This window comes from Grammomys surdaster, unplaced genomic scaffold (genome assembly GCF_004785775.1).
Source record: "Grammomys surdaster isolate TR1022 unplaced genomic scaffold, NIH_TR_1.0 352, whole genome shotgun sequence".
Taxonomy (NCBI): domain Eukaryota; kingdom Metazoa; phylum Chordata; class Mammalia; order Rodentia; family Muridae; genus Grammomys; species Grammomys surdaster.
The window spans coordinates 687,982-708,324 of record NW_021604771.1 but is presented as its reverse complement, the minus strand read 5'-3'; the positions used below and the strand labels follow the sequence as shown (position 1 = coordinate 708,324).

The following is a 20,343-nucleotide window of genomic DNA, read 5'->3' as shown; positions in this document are numbered from 1 at the left end:
TGCACCCCAACTGCTCTGCTATCATGATAGGAGGACATTGGGTAGCATTGATAATGTCACTGGCAAGGTCAGCAGCACATGTACCCCAACCTTCCCTCTCCAATAGAGATGGGGACTCTGATGACAGAGGTGATGTCTTTAGATATGGCAGAGAGAAGTGATGCCAGCCTTTGGCTCACCTATTAGTCCTAGGGCTTTAGAAGCCTCATGGATCAAAGCGGCTCTGGAGCTGAAGCTCATCCGTGGGTGCCATCCCCAAGGACTCACTGCACAGGCCCAGCCTTCCGTTAGAGGGGCTAGCAGACAGCATGTTGGCTACGTCCCTGGGGTCACGGGAAGAAGCCATGGAGCTTAACTATAGGCAAGTAAGATGAGGACTCTGATGACACAATCATGATGCAGTCACTACTATTGGTCATCTAGAGCGGGGACCACCTCTGAGAAGGAAACACTCTATGATGATGTCCAGGCAATGGAGGGCATCATCGCCAGCATCCTACTGACAGATCTCTGTCTTAGCATCCCTAGTGCCGACACCCCTCAGATCACATCTCAGGACAGGCTACTTTCTCTGGCCTCTTCCCCGGGTGGTCTTGGGCTACACATGACCAACTTTCTCACGACATGGCACAGCAATAGAGGTGTCTCCTGGTGTCATTTCCAAGTGGGTGGTAACTGGTAGTCACACCACAGAAGGGCCTCACCCTGGAGAGGTCCCAGGAACAGGTGGTCATTTCTGGTAATGACATCACATGAAGAGGCACGGTTCCTGTGATGGCGCCATTGGGCAAGGCACCTATTCTGGTGATGGCATCACAGGAGGGAGGCAAGATCCTGTGACAGCATTGTGGAAAAGAGGCCTAATCTTTAGTGAGGACACAATTGGCAGGGCGTGGTCCCCTGCAAGGTGTCCCAGGAAAATGGCTTTGTCTGTAGTGGTGGCATCATGGAATGGAGGCATCTTCTCCATGGCAGAGAAACATTTTTCCTGTGATGACAATGGCAAGAGGCCTTGGCACTCAGTCAGGATGATGTCAACAAGTCTCAACAAGTATGAGACTTTTCTCTGTAGTGACACTGCAGGAAGAAATTTTTGTTTCTAGGGATGATGGGATGGGACAAGGCATTGTCTGTGGTGACATCACAGGAAAGGAGTCTCTGTGGTGATGTCATGCAAAATGGACATAGCTTCTAGTGATGACCTCATAGGCAGGGCTCTTCCTCTGTGGTGACCTCATAGGAAGGAGGTTTAGTCCCTGCAACATTATAAAACACAGACATATTTTCTAGCAATGACCTCGTGTCCAGGCCTCCTTCCTCTGGGATGACATCATGGGAGGGAGGCCTTGGTTCAAACAGTGACAAAGTAGGAGGAGAGATCTCATCTACTGTAACATCCCAAAAGGAGGCGTGGTCTCTGGTCCAAGGGCCTGTCTGGTCTCAGACCCTTGGTGTATATAAGCCTGTGATGGAGATCTGGGCTGGGAGAAGGGAGCCTCAGAAGCCACAGCCCCCAGCGCTCCACCCGGCCTCAAACAGTCACTTCGTTCTTGCTGGCAGTGCGCAGATGCTGGGGCAAGTGGTGCCCAGGAATGAACTGCAGCTGCTCCAGGGTGCCCTGGCGCTGGAAGGGTGGCCTGCGGGCCAGTGTGCCCCCACCCCCGCCCGCATCAGACATCCAGGCTGGCTGAGGAGAGCCGTGAAGGGCATGGTGATGGTGGGCGTGCAGGCCTGATGGAGGCAACCCATGCAGAGGTGTGGGGGGGCCCCCAGGCCCCAGCAGCAGGTTGGAGTGCGAGGCAGCCAGGCTGGCCCGGGTGGTGGGATCTGGGGGCAGCGCAGGACTTCGTGGGGGTGACAGCAGGTGCTCGCGACTCTGGCGAAGCGCCTCCGGTGAAGACAGCAGCAGGTGTTCTTGAGACACCAGGCGTGCTCGAGGCAACGTGAACTCATAGCGGGAAGCTCGGCCACCATCACCCAGCAGGTGCTCTTGGGACATAACCCGCCGGGGGTTGGGTGCTGGTGTCAGGCCCAGCTCCTCAGGGCCACCCCAGCCATCCATGCGGTAGCCACCTCCAGTGCCAGGCCGCCGGAGTGCATGCAAGGGCAGCGTTCCACGCGGCATCTCCAGATGTCTGCGCTTCAGGTAGGCTTCATCCAGATCTTTCTCAGCTGGGGGAGAAAAGACAGAAAGATCCCTTGACAGCCCAGAGCCTTCCTCCTGGAGCCCCCTTACCCAAACCCCAGGCAGCACCTAGGGAATCTGAAAGTTTGATCAACAAGAGTCACCAAGCTAAGCAGGGCATGATGGTTTACACCTGCAATGTGTAATTGCCGAAACAGGAGGGTTACCATGGGTTTGAGGTCAGTCTGGGCTACATAGTGAGTTCCGGGACAATGTGGGTTATAAAGCAAGACTCTATTACAGAAAAGTAAAACTAAACACAAATAAACAAAACAAGAAAAACAAAAAACCCGATCCAACCCAAAATATCTCAGGCAATATGGAACCGACTAGGAAAGAAGCCGGTAGGAAGACTGAAACCCCATGCACCTCCCCATCGCCACCCGCTGTCCATGGTACTGAACCACGCACCAACCCCAGGGCCATTGGCCCTTACCCAGGCTTACTCACCCAATCTCTTGAGGGAAGAGTACCGATTCAATTCTGATTTCACAGCAGCCTCATAGGATGGGGGAAGATGAGAGAGGTTGTGGAAGGATCGAGAGCAGGACAGCGTGGAGTAGTGCAAGGAGGGGCTGGGTGGTGGCATAGCACGCCAGTCTGTGGCAGGGGAAAGACCCAGTCAGTGCAGCCCTCCCCCTTCAGACCCAGTCCTAACCCTTCTCCCTTAGACTTAGGTATCCAGAAACCAGCCCTCTTCTTTCAGACCCAGATGTTCAGACTCTACCCCTCTTCCTTCAGACCCATGGACTCAGCCCAGCCCTCCTCTCTCAGACCCAGAGTCCCAGAGCCCTCTTCTCTCAGACCCAGGTGTCCAGACCCTAGTCCTCCTCCTTCAGACCCATGGACCCAGAGCCCAGCCCAGCCCCTCAGACCCAGGGTTCCATTCTTTTTCATTCTCAAGCTGGAAGGTCCAGATTTCATCTCTCCCTCAGATTCAGGAATCCAGATGTTACCCCTCCACCCTGAGACCCAGGAGGCTGGGCCCCAGGCTTCTTCCATCATACCCCTATCATGCCCCTACCCTCCTCTCTTAGACCTAGGATTTCAGACCCCAGCCCTCCTCCCACAGCCACAGGGGTGAGGATCCCAGACCTCCTTTTTCAAACTCAGGGGTCCATGCTCTAACCATCCTCCCTTGGATCTAAGATTTCAGGCTCCAGACCTCCTCCTTCACAGGTCTAGGGTTTGGGAGGTGAGGATCTGGAGTTCTAGCCTGTGAAAGCTTCAACCTTTAGGAGCCCCTCCTTTCCCATCACATTGGACAGGATTGTGGTTGAGGATGAAATCACATTCCAGGTCGGGGACCGCTGGCATTTGTCAGCACCCACTGAATCCTGGCCTCAGCTGGGGATGCATTCCACGCATCTTCCCAAAACTTGACAGGAAGGAGATCCACCACTTCCGGTGTCCTTTCGAGGACACTGCAGCTCCCTTGGTGGGGCCAGCCCCACGTGAGCCCCGGCTCATGGGGGTCTGACTGGGGCTCCACCCAGCACCAGGCTGGGGCTGCCCAGAGTGGGGCCTGAGGACCCCCGACTCCCAGGGCGCTTCGGCCCTCTGCGTACCCAGTGTGGCGGCGCGGTGCTTGGGGCTGTTGACGTTGTAGTGCAGGTTATCTGAGGGACCGAGAAGGGAGGTGACGTCACTGTTATCGCCATCCCAGCAGGCACTCCTGCCTGGAAGTGTGTCACTGCTGGCTCTCAGTTCAGTACAGCCCCCACCCCCTCATTAGGACTCTACAGGTTGACTTCTGCTATTGGCCCCTTTGGGGGAACAGAGGATGAGTGCCCATGATCATGGTTGGGGAGTGAGATGTCCATCTTCCACATTCACCCCAATACCCAAGCCAGACGTCTCCATACCACCTCTTGCCACTCAAGCCTGGTGGCCCCTCCTGACCCCACATCTCTGCCTTGCCTGGCACCCTCCCTCTGAATCACTAAATATGCCCCCTTTTGTCATCTTCCCAGTCCACATTGAGGTGAGAAGCCAATCACAGTGGCTGCTCTTCCCTCCCCACCCCTGCCCAGCACGCAGATGATGCCTTCCATGGTTCACTATCCCTTACAGGAAAAGTGGAACATGGGGGTAGTGTCTGAGGCTTGCCACAGGGCCTTTGCCTATTCTGCAATGCTGGTCTCAATGCCTTGAATCTCTTCCTTTCCCTATTTGAATGAAATCTTTCAGGATCTAGCTTGAAGTTTCACATAGTAGGTCATGCCTGCAACCCCAGCATATGGGAGGCTGAGGCAGGTGGGTTCGAGGCCAGCCTGGTCTACAAAGCAAGTTCCAGGACAGCCAGGGCTACACAGAGAAACTGTGTCTTGGGAAGAAATAAAAGAAGAAAAAAAGGAAGAAATAAAGAAAGGAAGATTAAAGCCTGACACTGCGGCACAAGCCTGTAATCTCTAGTACTTGAGAGACACAGGAAGGAGGGTCAGCAGTTCAAGCCCAGCCTGGACTAGATGGGCCCTTATCCGAAAACAAAAACAAAAAACAAGCCAAATCCCACAAAGACCTAGATTGAATGTCCCTTCATTATTATCATTGAAAACCATCTCCTCCGTCCACCCCTGACCCACTTCAGACCCTCTTCTATTACTGCATGGGCCTCCTGAACCTCTCTCCTCTCATCTCTTCTTTTACTATAGCTTGCAGACTCCAGAACATGGGTTTTTTGTTGTTGTTGGTGGTGGTGTTTTCTTGTTTGTTTCTGGACAGGGTCTCAGTGTGTATACTGGCTGGCTTGGAATTCACAGTGATCTGCTTTCCTCTGCCTCCTGAGTGCTGGGGGGTTAGAGACACAAGCCACCAAGCCTGGCTTTCTTCCTATCTTTTCAGGCTGGAGCTAGAACCCAGGGTTCTATGCATGCTAGGTAAGCACACAAAACTACATCCCAAGGCTCTTTCTGTTGGATTCTAGGCAAGTGGGCCATGAGTTCCACCTCCAGCTCCTCACAGGTGAAGTCTACCCTTGAGCTGTTTCCCTACTCCTTGGTTTTCTTCCTTCCTTTCTTCCATCCTTCCTCTCTTTCTTCCTGCGTCTCCTTCTTTTTGGTTTTTTTGAGACAGGGTTTCTCTGTGTGGCACTGGCTGTCCTGGAACTCACTCTGTAGACCAGGCTGGTATTGAACTCAGAGATCTGCCTGCCTCTGCCTCCCAAGTGCTGGGATTAAAGGCGTGAGCTCCTACCACCCAGGATCTCTTTGGTTTTCTGGGACAGGATCTTGATATTTAACCCAGGCTGGCCTTCAACTCTTGATCCTCCTACCTCAGCCTTTCCTCAGAATTTTGGGATTACAGCTCTGTGTGTCAGCATCTATCCTCCACTCGTGCCTGTCTGCTCCCTGCTCAGAGCACCTCAATGGCTTCCCATTGACTTCAGAATGGAGAACCTGAGCTTAGCCTGAAAAAGTTTAAAACTCTAAGCTGTCTGTGGTCTCAGGTCTGAGAGCCTCTTCTCCAGCCACCCAGAGTTCCTACAGCTGACATTACTCCTCTCTCTGGGAAAAGCCCCCCACTCCCATGCCACTCCCCCATTTACTGGCTCAAATAAGACCAGAGCTTTTCCTGCCTACTATGACCTTGGGGAGTTCCCTTAGGATGAGCAAGATGCATATTGAAAGAGGAAATGTTCGCGGATGGTGGATGGAGACTGGGGGTTGGGGGGAGCAGGGCATCAGGGTTGGGGAATGTCACACGGGGAGGACAGAGCCACAGGAATGACGACACAGCCAGAGATTAGTCATCATCTGTCACTTGCACTCACCAAGGTTGGAGGGCTTCATGGTGTTGTAAAGGTTCTTGGGCGTCCTGGGGGGCATGCTGTCTGGGCCTCCCAGCCCTGGGGTCAGAGAACTGCTTCTGGCCCGGTCCGGGCGGGTTGCAGGTCCCGCTTGATGCCTGAGAATATCCACCAGAGCTCTAAAAATGGCAGATGGATGGGTGGGAAGTCAGGGACTGGGGTGGGAGGGAGCTGGGTAAGGGTCCAGGACTCTTTTTCTCTCCCTATCCTCTTCTTTAGCGCATCCACAGTGCAGAGATGTGGTCCAGTTTTGGCTGTGCACCTTCTAATGTTAACCTTTCCAGGCCACATTTCTTGCTTGATGAATTCCTTCAGGAACCCCTTCTGTGGTCTCTCCACAGTTACCTGTGTGGCCTTGCGCTACCATGAGCTAAGACCTTATTACTGTTGCTTGGGCAGCCTTCCTGGTTACTATAAAAGATGTCTTACTTGTTCACTTAGATGGACCTTTCTGAACCTTTTCTCCCTGAAATCTTTAACAGACATCCTCAATACATCACCGATCAGGCCACTTCTCAGCATGTTTCCCGCCTGGAAATCACAGCCAGTCGCTCTCCTGGTCTGCAGCTATAGTCCTTGCCTCTTGTCTACCCTCATACACAACCTAAAAGGTATTTCGCTGGGTTTTAGCTATCTCTAGTGGCTCTTCATAACACACAGAAGAAACTGAGGCCCTGCCTGTTCCTCCTCAGACACCCGCTAGGAACAGGATGCCTCCTGGATGTTGCAGTTTCCCTCGGCCTGGGATGACCCTCACACAGATACCTGAATGCCTCTGCCTCTTATTTCCTCCAGGGCCATGCTCAGACAGACTCTTTCTGATCTTTAACTAAACCCCTCAACTAAACCTTCAACTAAATCCCTCCCCAAACCAACACTCTGTCTGTTAACTTTTTACACTGGTTCGTTTCCTTCACAGCACTTGTCAATATCTATAGTTATGTTGCATATAGGCTTGCTGGATCTACCACAAATATTTAATGAGCACGTGCTTGGCCAGGACTTTACATCAGCTCAGTTAATCTCCTTTACAGTTCAAATAAACGGAGGTCTGTTCTTAGCCCTACTGTCTATGCGGGGGAAGCAGAGGCACAGAGGTTAAGAGAAGTGCCCAGCATCACACAGATCACAGGTAGAATCTTTGGACTTAGGAAACAGGCTTATCCAGAAAGGTGGGACTTTGTTCCATTCTGTATCTCTAGCCCCTGGCCCACAGAAAGTGCTTAAGAAATACTGGCTGAATGAATGAACTCTCCATACCAATTCTTTTCTATAGCCAGGTCCTTTTGTAGTTTCTGTCTTCGGGCTCCAGTTACTTCCCACTACTAACTTGGACCTCAGTCATCCGTGTAGCCACGCCCCAACAGGTTCCAAGTTCCAATGCGCAGGCCCCGCCCCCACCAGGCCGCCCCTGGTGCCCAGACCACACCCCCAAGACAGTTGCCCGACCTCTCACAGCGTAAGTCCTCCCTCTTTATATCAGTTGCTCCACCTCCCAGCACCAAGGAACCGCCTCCATCCGATTGGTCTGTTCCCAGTACCCGGCTCCAGGCTCCCTCCTGTCCCTCCAGCCCCAGCGCACACTTACCTGGGCACGTTGATCTCCCGGTGCGCCCTGGGCGCACGTGACGCCTTGCTGAAGGCCACTTTGGCACCGACGCCTACCGCCAGGGCGAAACTGATGACTCCGCACACCACGTAGGCTGTGCTGCCCCCTGGGCCCTCTCCCCCACGTCCCCCAGCGCCCCCGGCCCGGCCCCCTTCCAGCCACCCTGCCTGGCCCGGCCCTGGCCCCCCACCCGCACCCCCAGCGCCCCCGGCGCCTCCAGCCAGCGGCGGGGGCGTGGTGGCCCAGCGTGGGGTGTCGTAGTTGGAGCAGGAGGCCTGCGCGAGGCGCATGTGGCGGTGCTCGCAGCAGAAACGGTAGTGGCAGGTGCCACAGCAGAAGCGGTAGGAGCCGGTGCTGCAGTTGAAGGTGGCGTCGTACTGGCCCATGACATCGTAGTAGCCATGGCAGAGCTCGGCCGGAGGGGGCGCCCGTGCTGCCGCGCCCGTGCCACCCGCGGGGCTGGTCTTGGTGGCATTGGCGCTGGTGCCTGCCGCGCTTCCGCCTCCCGCCAGAGCCCCGGTCAGGCGCCGCAGGTGCGCGAGAAGCGCGGGCAGCGGGCCCGGGGCCACTGCGCTCGTGTCGTTGGATGGGCGCGCCCCCGCCGGGCCCGCGGCGGAGGCTAGCAGCGCGACGGTCCCGAGCAGCAGCAGGGCGGGCATGGTGCACACCGGGACGCCAGGCTGCGGATCCCGGAGCCAAATTGCAGCGGTGGGAGGGGAGGGCAAAGGGAGCGACGAGAGAGGGGCTCAGCGGGAGAAAAGAAAAGATCGGAGGGGACGGAGGAGGGGCATACAGAAGTTTTTACGAAGGGAGGACTTGACGGAGAAGGAAGGTGTGAAGGCAGAAGACAGAGGGGGGAATTGAGGAAGATGTGTGGGAGGGGGTGTGTGTGTGAGCCGCAGCCAGAGACCCGAGGAGCCCAGGGAGGAGGGAAAGAGGAGGGAGGGAGGGATAGGGAAGACAGATGTGGGGTGTGGGGCCGCAGGGTAGTAGGGGAGGCAGAAGGAAGGAGAGGGAGAGGGAGAGAGAGAGAGAGAGAGAGAGAGAGAGAGAGAGAGAGAGAGAGAGAGAGAATATGAGAATTAGTTGAGAGCTCGGCACGAAGGTCGTGCCCTGCTCTCATGCTCTCCACACAGGTGCAGGGATACTGATACTGAGGAGTCATCAAACGTTTTTGTCCTATGCACCTGTAGAACAGCTGACCGACATGCAGGTGATGCCGGTGTGTGACAACCTAAGATGCCTCCTGGTACTGCTTAAACACACACACACACACACACACAAAACAAAGCAACAACAACAAAACAAGCCAGGTATGGTGACACATGCCTGTAATCCTAGCACTCTGAAGGTGGAGGCAGGAGGATTGTCTCAAGTTTGAGGCCAACTTGAGGTATATAAATGAGTTCCAGGGCAGCCAAAGATACACAGGGAAACAAACAGAGGAAAGTTCTCTTGGTGGTGGGCACACAATACCGTTAAGAACTACTGGCTTGGGGCTGGAGAGATGGCTCAGCGGTTAAGACCACTGACAGTTCTTCCAAAGGTCCTGAGTTCAAATCCCAGCAACCACATGGTGGCTCACAACCATCCGTAATGAGATTGGATGCCCTCTTCTGGTGTGTCTGAAGACAGCTACAGTGTACTCATAAATAAAATAAATAAATAAATCTAAAAAAAAAAAAAAAAAAAAAAAAGAACTACTGGCTTACAACGATTTGGTTTACAGTTCTCCAAAGATTCCCTACCTCTTTCATACACATGCACATGTGCACACACACAGATGCACGCGCGCACGCACACACATGTGTACACACACGATCTCATATACAAGTGTCACTGCTGTTCAGAGTTTTGAAAGAAATATACTTGATGTGGGGGTGATGAGATGAGAAATAGGACTGGGTAGGTGGGTCAGAAGGGCATGCTTTCTAGCTGTCTCCATGGCAACTGTCCAGGCAGGTCAGGAACAGGCCAGTGTGGGCAGGAGAAGATCTGGGAGTGGAAAGACAGCCTGGCAAGAACCCGGGAGAGCAGATCCGCCCAAACCCCCACCAGGCAAGATAAGCAGTTCTAAGCCAGCAAGCAGAGGCAGACTCTGGGTGTTTCCTCTCAGAGGCTCCCCCTCTTCTCAAAGGGCATCTTGACAAGGCCTAGGGAGATAGCTCTCCAGAGGCTTGGAGCAAAGGCTGTGCCCAGTACGTAGGACAGGGACTCCTTCTGGAAACAACCCTTGGGGTGTCAGGAACATCAAAGATACAGCCTTAAATAAGCCCACAGATTCCTGTGGATCTACAGTGGACCTTCCAGGGATAGGAGGGAGGAGCTAGACAAAAATGTCACATGTACTTCAGACTGCTGAGGAGAAACACTGAGTAGTGACAGTCATAGGGACCTAACACAGCAGAGGAGGAGGAAGGGCGGTTAGGATGTATTCAAGTAAACATTGTTAGGTGACTTTATCATTTGTTTTGTCCACTGTGCATGTGTGTGTGCACGCGCTTGAGAGGAGGGAGGGAGAAAGAGAGAGGGGGGGGGAACACATTGCTAAGCAAAGAGCTAGAAAGCTGAGGTAGGGAGATAGCTTTTGGGTGCTGGGGTTCCCCAAGATTTGGCTCCGCATCTTATAACATGGAGTCTCAATTTTTTGTTTTTTTAAATAGAGTCTCACTCTGTAATCCTGTAACTAGCCTGTAACTCACTATGTAGCCCAGGCTAGCTTCAAATGGATGAATGATTGAAACTCCTGCTCCAGCTTCCCGAGTGAGGGAGTCACAGGTGATAGATTTTTCTCTCTCTCTCTCTCTCTCTCTCTCTCTCTCTCTCTCTCTCTCTCTCTCTCCTTCCCTCTCCCTCCCTCCCTCCCTCCCCCTCTCTCTTTCCTTCTCTCTCTCTCTCTCTCTTTCTCTCCTTCTATTTCCTTCTTCCTTCCCCCTTCCTTCCATCCCCTCTCTCTTCTGCTGCCCTCTTCTTTACTTTTGCTTGGTTTTATTGTCATAAAGTCCACTGAATCCATGCTGACCCCAAATTCACTATGTAACTAAGGCTGACATTGAACTCTGTCCTTCTGTCTCTACTTCCTGAGAGTACTTCCACACCCAGCCTTCAACTTTCCCTTTTGGCCCTAGGTTAGACCCCTTCCCAGGACTCCAGCCTAGGATATTTCAGAGTTTACTGGGAGCCTGCACATCGGCTATTTAAAGGATACCTTGGAAGTAGGCTTGGCTCACATGAAGACTTTGACGACTCGTAAAAAAATTAAAGTCAGATATGGTAGTGTGGGTTTGTTATCCTTGTCTGCTTGAAATGCTGAGGCAGGCAGATTACAAGCTTAAGACCCACCCAAGTATATAGTGAGTTCAAAGCCAGCCCAGTCAGCTTAGCAATAAAGACCCTGACTCACAAAGAGAACCAGGCATGTGGCTGAGCATGAGTGGGAGAGCATTTGCACAGCATGCTTGAGGCTGAAGGTTTAATCCCCAGTACTATACACAAATTAATTGTTACCATAGGAACCAGCAATTCCACTCCTTTGTGTTTACCCCCAAAGATCTAAATAGGTTTGACCACAAAAATGCATGCACGAAAGTCTATAGTATCTCTGTACATAATAGATTAAAAGCAGAGAATGGGGCTGGAGAGATGGCTCAGCGGTTAAGAGCACTGACTGCTCTTCCAGAGGTCCTGAGTTCAATTCCCAGCAACCACATGGTGGCTCACAACCATCTGTAATGAGATTGGATGCCCTCTTCTGGTGTGTCTGAAGACAGCTACAGTGTACTCATCAATAAAATAAATAAATAAATATTTAAAAAAAAAAAAGCAGAGAATGATGCAGATGCTGGTGAACGGATGAACAGGTAAACAAATGTGGTACATCCATACAGTGGGCTATCATTCAGCCTAGGGAGTCACACTGATACTACACATGCTACAAGATAGGTGAATCTTAAGGACATTGTTCTAAGAGGAAGAAGCCAGACATAAAACATTATACAGTATATGATCTCACTTGTAGGAAAGACCCACAGTAGTCAAACCCACACAGACAGAAATCTTATTTATTACTTGTAGCTGGAAGCACAGAAATGATGGGTTCATACATAGAGGGCTTCATTTCAGAGTGAGGAGAATGTTCTGGAACTAGAGCAGGCAAGATGGCTCAGTGAGTAAGGGTGCTTGCTCTATTGGATTCTCTGGGTTTCAGATGGTAGACGGTGAAAAACTGATTCCCCAAAGTTGTGTACTTATTTTTGTAAGTGAATCATGGTGTGTGTGCAAACACACACGTACATACATACACACCACAAATGTAGCAGAATTTTAGCAGGGCCATTATATCTGGCATGAATTCCAGGGTGTATCTGCCATGAATTCCAGGATGATGGCACCAAGGCTCTGAAGTAGCTTTTTGTAAATAGTCAGTGGCTGTTATCCAAGAGCTGTTTCTTTGAAGGATTCTCAGAGCCTTTGCACAACTTAGTCCTGAGACATACCTGGCAAACCTAGAAGTCTCTTATGGCTGAGAATTGCTTAAGTAATGGTTCCTTCAGACAGCACTTACATCAGTAAGAGGTTTTGGCATGCAGAAACTGACTTGCTAAAGGTGCCCTTTGTGTAATAAGAAAGAGGTTCTGCAAGTGGTTCTGGGTTTGGTCCTTGAAAGGCTGATCCCCCGAGGCTGAGAAGCCAAAATTCATCCTACCCTATCTCTCTTTCTCTGACTGATCATCCTTAGTAACACATACATCAACATGCAACACACACACACATATTTAAAATAAAAGAACGTTCTGGTACTAGACAGAGATCATCATACAACATAGGCAAGATGCCAGACATTAAAACGGCTAAATGTAAATTTTATCTGTGTTTTACCAGAAAAAAATTTATTTTTGAGACATTGTCTCACTATCTGAAGTCTTGCCTGGCCTGGAACTTATTCTATAGTCCAGGCTGGCTTGAACTCATAGAGATTTGCCTGCCTCTGCCTCCTAAGCACTGGGATTAAAGGCGGGAGAAGGCGGGAGGCCATGGAATCCAACCATGCTTTACCATAAGGACAAGAATTTAGAGTCATTCTTAGCTACATAGCAAGTGCAAGCTTAATCCTGACTACATGGGACCCTGTCTTTAAAAACAAAAAACAAGCTGGGCAGTGGTGGCACACGCCTTTAATCCCAGCACTTGGGAGGCAGAGACAGACGGATTTCTGAGTTTGAGGCCAGACTGGTCTACAGAGTGAGTTCCAGGACAGCCAGGGCTATACAGAGAAACCCTGTCTCGAAAAACAAACAAACAAACAAACAAACAAACAAAAAACCCCAAAACAAAACAAAAACAAAAAAACAAAAAAAACCAAAACAACAGCAAACATAAATGGGCAGGTGACATCAGCAGCTTCCCTGTTCAGACCATGTCCTGGCTTCTGACCTCACTTAACCCTTGCTCTGCCTGGAATGCCTTTGAGTGGCCACCCTTTCTTTCCTTTCCCTCTAGGCCAACATTTTCAACCTTCTTAGGGCTGGAACTTTAAAAAGTCCCTCGTGTTGCGGTGACCCATCACCCAACAGTAAAATTATTTCTATTGCTACTTAAAAAAAAAGATTTATGTAGTATGTTTGTATGGATGTATGTATGGATGTATGTATCTATGTCTGAAGGCCAGAAGAGTCATCAGATCTCATTATAAATGGTTGTGAGCCACCAAGTGGTTGCTGGGAATTGAACTCAGGACCTCTGGGAGAGCAGCCAGTGCTCTTAACCTCTGACCCATCTTTCCAGCCCTATTTCTTATCTGTAATGTTGTAAATATGTCTATTCTTAGGTGACCCACAAAGGGCTTGAGACCCACAGGTTGAGAACTACTGCTCTAGACCTTTCTGGGGTCATGCCCAAGAACTCTATCCTTTCCGTTAGCAATTGCTGCTGTCTTGTTTGCCAGATCTCAGCTTGGCAGTCCTCAACCCCTTCCTTCAGCGTCATTCACCTATAATCTCAGCAAGCCACAAAGCAGCCCTTGACCCGTTGGGGTTCCCAGCCATGCTGGATTTCTTCTGAAGCTCCTGTGTGTTTGTCACAGGATGCACACACTGCCTTGCTGTGCGCCTTTCAATGCTTAGACTAGAACTAGAATCTCCACGGAGGCGGATGATCTGAGCTACATCTTTGCTGACTCGCCACAGCACTCAGAACTAGTGCATGATGCTTGTGAACGCTCATGAAAACGTCTAAATCTTGGAAAATGCTGAAGCAACGGTGAGAGGTGGATATTCATATCCCCCCAACCCTCAGACGAGAACAACATTCTAAGGGGTCCACAGTGACCAGACTTGGGCTAGGCTGTGAACCTGGTCTAGATGACTTTCTCCCACATACAGACAAGGGAGGTGAGACACCTAGAGACCCAGCTATTCTGAGGGTAGCAGACACGGCCGTATAGATTCCTTCATTCTTTGAGTACTGACATGTACAATGGGAATCTGGCTTTGAAGCCATCTGGGCTGATGGGGCGGAAGGCAGCTGTCTCCCTCGCTCAAAGGCTGTGAGTTGACAGAGGACAACCATCTGCAGATGCAGCAGCCAGTGCAGACACTGGAGAAGGGGACCGCTTCTCTGTTTCTCTCACACAAGACTGCTCAGACTCACACCAGCGCTGCTACTTGACACAGACCACAGGGCACCTACGCTGCAACCCCAAAGCAAGGACACTCAGTGTCAGCCTGGTGATGTGCCTACACACCCCTTCAAGAGCATATGTGTGAGTGCGTGTGCGCGCACTCACACTCTACACGGACATACAAACATTTGTACGTATTTTAAAACCATCAATGTCCAAGGCTCATATGTTAAAGCACACCAGAAACATTACATCTCTATGCCAGCCAGCTCCCTTCACTGAGCTGGCGGGCAGGCAGGCGTCCACGCTCCTCCTAGCTCTGTCATGCAGCCCGATAGGTGCAAGCACACTCTGGCCCAGCTGCGCAGAATCTGCAACTGGCTTGCGAGAACTCCTGCCCCGCCCCCATCCTCGCCCCATCCCCTACTCCGCCCCAGTCCTACACCGCCCCCTACCTCTAGTTCTCACTCACAAGGCAACGTCCTCCTCCACAGCCAGAGGGAGTGGGTGGGAAAGGAGGCTCTAAACCTCGGTTCTTCCTTTGGTTGAACCTTGCTTGGTTCTCAAATCCAGCTCAGGACTTGAGTGACACAAGGTGTTACAGAGAAAAAGAGCCAGGCTTGGAAAAGGAAGCCCCCAACAAGTCCTATCCCATCCCTGCCAGCTGGGGGTGAAGAATGCTGGCTAGGATGTCAAAAGTGGGCTGGGCTGGGTGGCTCGGAGTGCTTCCCGAGGGTCCTAGCAGAGAACAGCAGCAGGTGGGGGAGGCGTGGTGAGGGCGCCTGAGAACAGAGAAAGGGACAGAGGAACAGGATCCAGGAAGAGGGGAACGCAGACGCAGAGAGGAAGACAGTCAGCCAGGGAAGAGATAGAAACCCATAGAAGGTGGTACCGGAAGGATGGATAGTGATGGAAAATAGGCAGAAACAGAGACACAGAAAGAGAGAGTGGGAGACCCAGAGAGAGAAACAGGCCCTGGGATTGGGAGGGGAAGTAAAAGAGAGCGAGAGAAGTAAGACTTAAGAGGTGGGGAGGGCACAACCAATAAAGGACTTGAGCCTCTAAAATGGCCCGAGTGGGGTCTGCAGGTGGCGGCTGCGGAGGTAGTGGTGGGGGCGCAGATCAGGGAAAGGAGTAGGAGCATGTGGAAGGGGTTCCTAGGAATCTCAGGGATTAGAAAGTCGGTTTGAGGTAGGAATGCGGAAAGCAGGCAAGACTGGAGACCTGTAGAAGAAGGCAGTAGAGAGGAGCGGGTCCTGGCTACTGTGGCGCTGGGAAAGATCCCCCAAATCCCTGGAGAGATAGAGTGGATACCACATGCAGCGCTACTTTGTCTAAGCTGTCTGGGGTCCCTGCCTAGAGACTCTGACCATTCTCTTCTCAGGACCCCTGCCTACGTCCAGCCGGCTGTTTTCTCTTTCTAACCTGGCTCTGCCGTCGGGTCCCTGTTTCTGTTCCTCTGCATCTCTGCGTCTGTCTAGGGCTCTGTCCGGATCTCTGTCTGGGCCCTCCATCCTCAACCTCCCCCGCCTGGATCTGTATCCTCCTTGTAATTTCCACACCCAGTTCCTCTGTCAGGGGCTCTCTCAATCTCTGCATGTCTGTCCCGGGATTCTGTCCCTTCTAAGTGTCTCATCCTCATCACTGCACTGTCCCCCAACCTTTGAGCCCCTCACTCTTGAGCAGGGTGGGTGGGGGGCGCTGGAGAGGGAGCTGTGTGTTCCCGGCGCAAAATAGACTCCCGTTGCCATGGCGACGCGAGCGCGGCCTCGAGACGCAGGCTTCGGGCTGGGTGTGCAGAGGGGACACCTGGATCCGGAAGGCGGGGGCCGGGGCTCCGACGCCCGTGTCCCAAGGGGCTCCGGAGGATGACTGGGACTCCTAGGTCCCCGGGGAGGGTGTACTGAGCTAGGTGACTGGTGCCAGGCCTTTTGGGAGGGGGCTGGGCTGCTAGGATCCGCGGCGGCGGTGGGTGAGTTTGATTGTCAATGGGGTTGGACTGGTCCTTGCATCTCTGACGGACACAGGATTCCTTCAAAGGCCCCCAGGCTGGGGAAGGAATCTGCGAATCTCGGGTGAGGGTTTGACGCGGTGGAGGCGGAGGGGCGTCTGTAGAGTTTGAACACTCTGATCTCCAAGGGGCTGCAGAATTCTGCGTCTTGGGCGAGTAAGGACCACGGAGCAGCAACTATCCATCCCATCCATTCACATACTTGTCCATTCCTCCCCATTCCTCTTTTCCCCCGTGCCTCAGTTTACCCCTCCTCACCAGGTACGGATGCGCTCACCTCACTTTCCGGATGCGGGACCTTCAGGGAATCGGGGGTGGCAGCGTGGGGGCCAGCCAGGGTAGGCAGCGCGAACGCGTGTCTGCCAGCCAGCGGGGCTGGGCGCGCGCGCGCGCTGATGGGGGTGGGGGCGGCAGGCTGCGTGGCGGGGACCCTGGCCGGCAGCTCTTTCTTGTGCAGATGCGCACCGGCCCCAGTGCAGATGTGGCCGCCGCCAGCCCTCGCCTGTGTCTCGCGCCGGCTTGAAGCTTGGAGAGGCGCCTCCCCCACCCCACTTGAAGGAGACCCTGCTTTCTTCCTCCCACAGACCCCTGTAGCCCCCGGAATGCCCCCCAAACCCAATAATGGTTCGGTCCTCAGTCACATAAATGTTTATTCTCCGAGACCGGGTCCCAGTTGTGACATTCGTTCCCCCTCCTTTTCCCGCTTCGTGAAGTGGCCCGGGGCCCAGCCCCACCTCCACCTTTCTCTAAACCAATTCCCACCAGCATCAAGGAATCTCATTTGCATTTCCGGGGCCAGCTGCCCAATCGGAAGACATAACCACGCCTCCTCTCCCACGGGGGCGGTTCTCCTGACGGACTGCACCACTCTTGGGATCCAGGGATGAAGGAAAAGTCATCCATCAACGTCTTGGTGACAAGGAGGGTGGGTGCTTCCTTCAAGTCAGGGCCTGGAGTTGGGCAACAGGGAGTTGTTCTTGCCTTGGAAGAAGCCTAACAGTCCGATGTCTGGGACTGGTTCCTTGAGGATCTTCTGAATCTGCAGGCAAAGGAGATGAGGAAGTGAAGAAGTCCTATCTCCATGATACAGAATCTGAGGCGCACTTCTTCATCTTGATCCCCCTTATTATTCTGACAGCATCCCTTCTCCAGTCAACCACTTGTTCTTCCTGTTTTTCTGGTGACCTCTCCCTCACCTTGCCTGGTTGAGCTGATGCCCGCCATCTTGGTCTGCTCTTGCCTTGGTACTACTAAGAGCAGATGTTTCTGCTTTGGGTTATCTTGCCTACCCACATGCCCCCTTCTTCACTAGTCTCATCTTTCCTGGGTCATTCCTTTTTTTAGCGCTCATCTTCCCCACACACAGACCTAAACTGTGCCCATGAACTCTCAATGCATTTACAGAACTCTCTCTTGGTGGAATGGGAGTAATCAACCACATTGCTGGCAATTAAGGAGTCCAGCCAAGTTTATCTCCTGAAAACTATACCAAAAAACGCAAATCCTGCATTTCCACTTCTCTCGCCCCGTTAAGCCCCGCCACCGTTTATAGGCCTCGTGAAGATCGGTTTCTTTTCTCTGTTCCAGGCCACCTAATGTAATCTTTTGACTATCCTGAGGTACCAATTTGATGGTGGCAAGTTTCTGTTCTCTTTCTCAATGAAGCATAGTTGAGATTTATTAAAGATATTTTAAAAACAAAGTTTAGAAACAAAGAGAGGGGCATTTTCTTTTGCTTGCAACCCCAGTAGTCTCTGGAATTTCCTGGTAATAAGAATATAAACACCAAAGCATGGATCTAGACTTCTCTAAATGGGAGCTGCCTCCTAACCTGTGCACTCAGGATCTGTGGCTGAGGAAAACACTCTCCCCGCATGGATTTTCTTTATTTTTTCTTGTTGATGTTGATTTGGTTGGGATAGAACCCAGGGCCTTGCCAAAGCTAGACAACTACTCTGCAGTAGTCTACAGACTGCCGTGTGTGTGTGTGTGTGTGTGTGTGTGTGTGTGTGTACATGTACATGTTTATGTGGGTATGTACATGCAGATGTGTGTGTGTGTGCGTGTTTATGTAGCTATATAGTGCAGATGTGTGAGAAAGAGGCAATGGCTTGGTTATTGTGAAACCCCAAATCTTTCTTAGGACATGGCCCAGACTCCCCCCTTTCTTTCCTCCCCAACCCCAGTATTGGCCACAGTCAGCAACAATTACTGGATTATGGGAAACTCAGCCCCAGGTCTTGATCTTTGTTCAGCCATCTCCTAGACAAGGAACTCCAGACTCCTGTTCTAAGATCCAGAATTAGAATTCAAAATTCTATTTTTGTTGTTGTTGTTGTTCAGAATATGAAGTTAGGTGTCTTCTTCCCCAATTGTTCTCTACCTTCTGTTTTGAGACAAGGTTTCTGTGGTGGTTTGAATAGGAATGGCTCCCACAGACTCATGTCTTTGAATGTTTGGCCCATAGGGAGAGGGAGTGTCATTACTAGGGGGGGTAGCCTTGTCGGAGGAAATGTCACTGCTGGGGCAGGTTTGGAGGTCTATGCTCAAGCTACACCACTGTGACAGTCTCCTGTTGCTCGCTGTAGACCAAGATGTAGACCTCTGAGCTGCCTCTCCAGCACTGTGTCTGCTTGCAAGCTGCCATGCTCCCTGACATGACGATAATGGAGTAAATCCCTGAAGTATAAGCCAGCCCCAATGAAGCAGTTTCCGTTGTAAGAGTGTAGCCGGTCTTTGCTACTTTGTGGGTTCTTCTTTTTCTCCCCCTTTATCCCACCCAATTCCATGTCCTAACACTAGACAGGAGAGAAACAAGGATAGAGGGGAGAGAGGAATTAGGAAAATCCCTAAATCTAATTTCCTTCCTTTTGTTTCTTCTTGGACCATGGCTACTAACAAAGTACAACCAACCTCCCTAAATGGCTAACAATAATCCTAATCCTGCCTCTCAGGGCCCTAGCATTTATACACTCTCTGAAAAATTCCCAGAATTCCAAACATCACACGATTGCAGAAACTATCTGCAGCTGGCAAAACCATGCGTCTGCTAGAGCACGAGGCAAATCACAGTCAGCCGCTGTGGACGATCCAAAGTGGGCCCCATATTCCCACACCTGGGATTAAAGCAAAAACACGTTTTTGTAATATTTCTGTGTTTTTAAAGAAACCAAAATTCCAAAATTGTCACTACATAAAAGTTGTTGTGGGGGCTGGAGAGATGGCTCAGTGGTTAAGAGCACTGACTGCACTTCCAGAGGTCCTGAGTTCAAATCCCAGCAACCACATGGTGGCTCATAACCAACCGTAATGAGATCTGATGCCCTCTTCTGGTGTGTCTGAAGACAGCTACAGTGTATTCATATATAATAAATAAATAAATCTTTAAAAAAAAAAAAAGTTGTTGTGGTCATGGTGTCTCTCAGAGCAATGAAACCCTAAGACAGCCTCCCCTTGAACTAGGGGTCCTCCTGTCTTCTCACTGCAACACCCAGCAAGTATGTGGATTCTGGGGATGTAAACTCAGATCCTTATGCTGGTATAGAGAGCACTTTACCAACTGAGCCGTCTCCCTGAACCTCTCAGATTGGCTTCTTTTTTTTGTTTGTTTTGTTTTGTTTTGTTTCAAGACAGGGTTTCTCTATGTAGTTCTGGCTTTCCTGGAACTCACTCTGTAGACCAGGCTGGGCTCAAACTCAGAAATCCACCTGCCTCTGCCTCCCAAGTGCTGGGATTAAAGGTGTGCGCCACCACCGCCCGCCTGGTTTCTTTTTTTGAGACAGGGTTTCTCTGTATAACTCCCTGGCTGTCCTGGAACTCATTTGTAGACTAGGCTGATCTTGAACTCACAGAGATCTGCCTGTCTCTGCCTCCCAAGTGCTGGGATTAAAGGCATGCACCACCATGTACAACCTTAGATTTGATTCTTAAAAAAGAAATACTACTTTTTTTTTTTTTTTTGGTTTGGTTTTTCGAGACAGGGTTTCTCTGTGTAGTCCTGGCTGTCCTGGAACTCACTCTGTAGACCAGGCTAGCCTCGAACTCTCGAACTCAGAAATCCGCCTGCCTCTGCCTCCCAAGTGCTGGGATTAAAGGCGTGCGCCACCACCTT

The 20,343-nt window shown here is 51.5% G+C and overlaps 2 protein-coding genes across 3 annotated transcripts in view; both read right to left on the bottom strand.

Annotated features, from left to right (window-relative positions):
• Window positions 1–1,531: 1,531 nt before the first annotated feature.
• Shisa7 (shisa family member 7) lies at window positions 1,532–8,261 on the bottom strand. Of its 2 annotated transcripts, XM_028779405.1 has the most exons (5): window positions 7,582–8,261; window positions 5,958–6,112; window positions 3,754–3,804; window positions 2,636–2,785; window positions 1,532–2,172 (listed from the first exon to the last, which is right to left on the bottom strand). In XM_028779405.1, the coding sequence occupies exons 1-5, from the start codon at window positions 8,259–8,261 to the stop codon at window positions 1,532–1,534; spliced, it is 1,677 nt and encodes a 558-aa protein (XP_028635238.1). The 2 variants fall into 2 exon arrangements, with proteins under 2 accessions (XP_028635238.1, XP_028635239.1); XM_028779406.1 differs by lacking the exon at window positions 3,754–3,804.
• Window positions 8,262–16,864: 8,603 nt separating this feature from the next.
• Window positions 16,865–20,343, bottom strand: part of LOC114631145 (isochorismatase domain-containing protein 2) — a 24,612-nt gene continuing 21,133 nt past the window's right edge. The window contains exon 6 of the mRNA XM_028779439.1: window positions 16,865–17,271. Coding sequence (XP_028635272.1) covers window positions 17,176–17,271 — 96 coding nt within the window. The 3' untranslated portion in view covers window positions 16,865–17,175. The remainder of the gene's footprint in view (window positions 17,272–20,343) is intronic.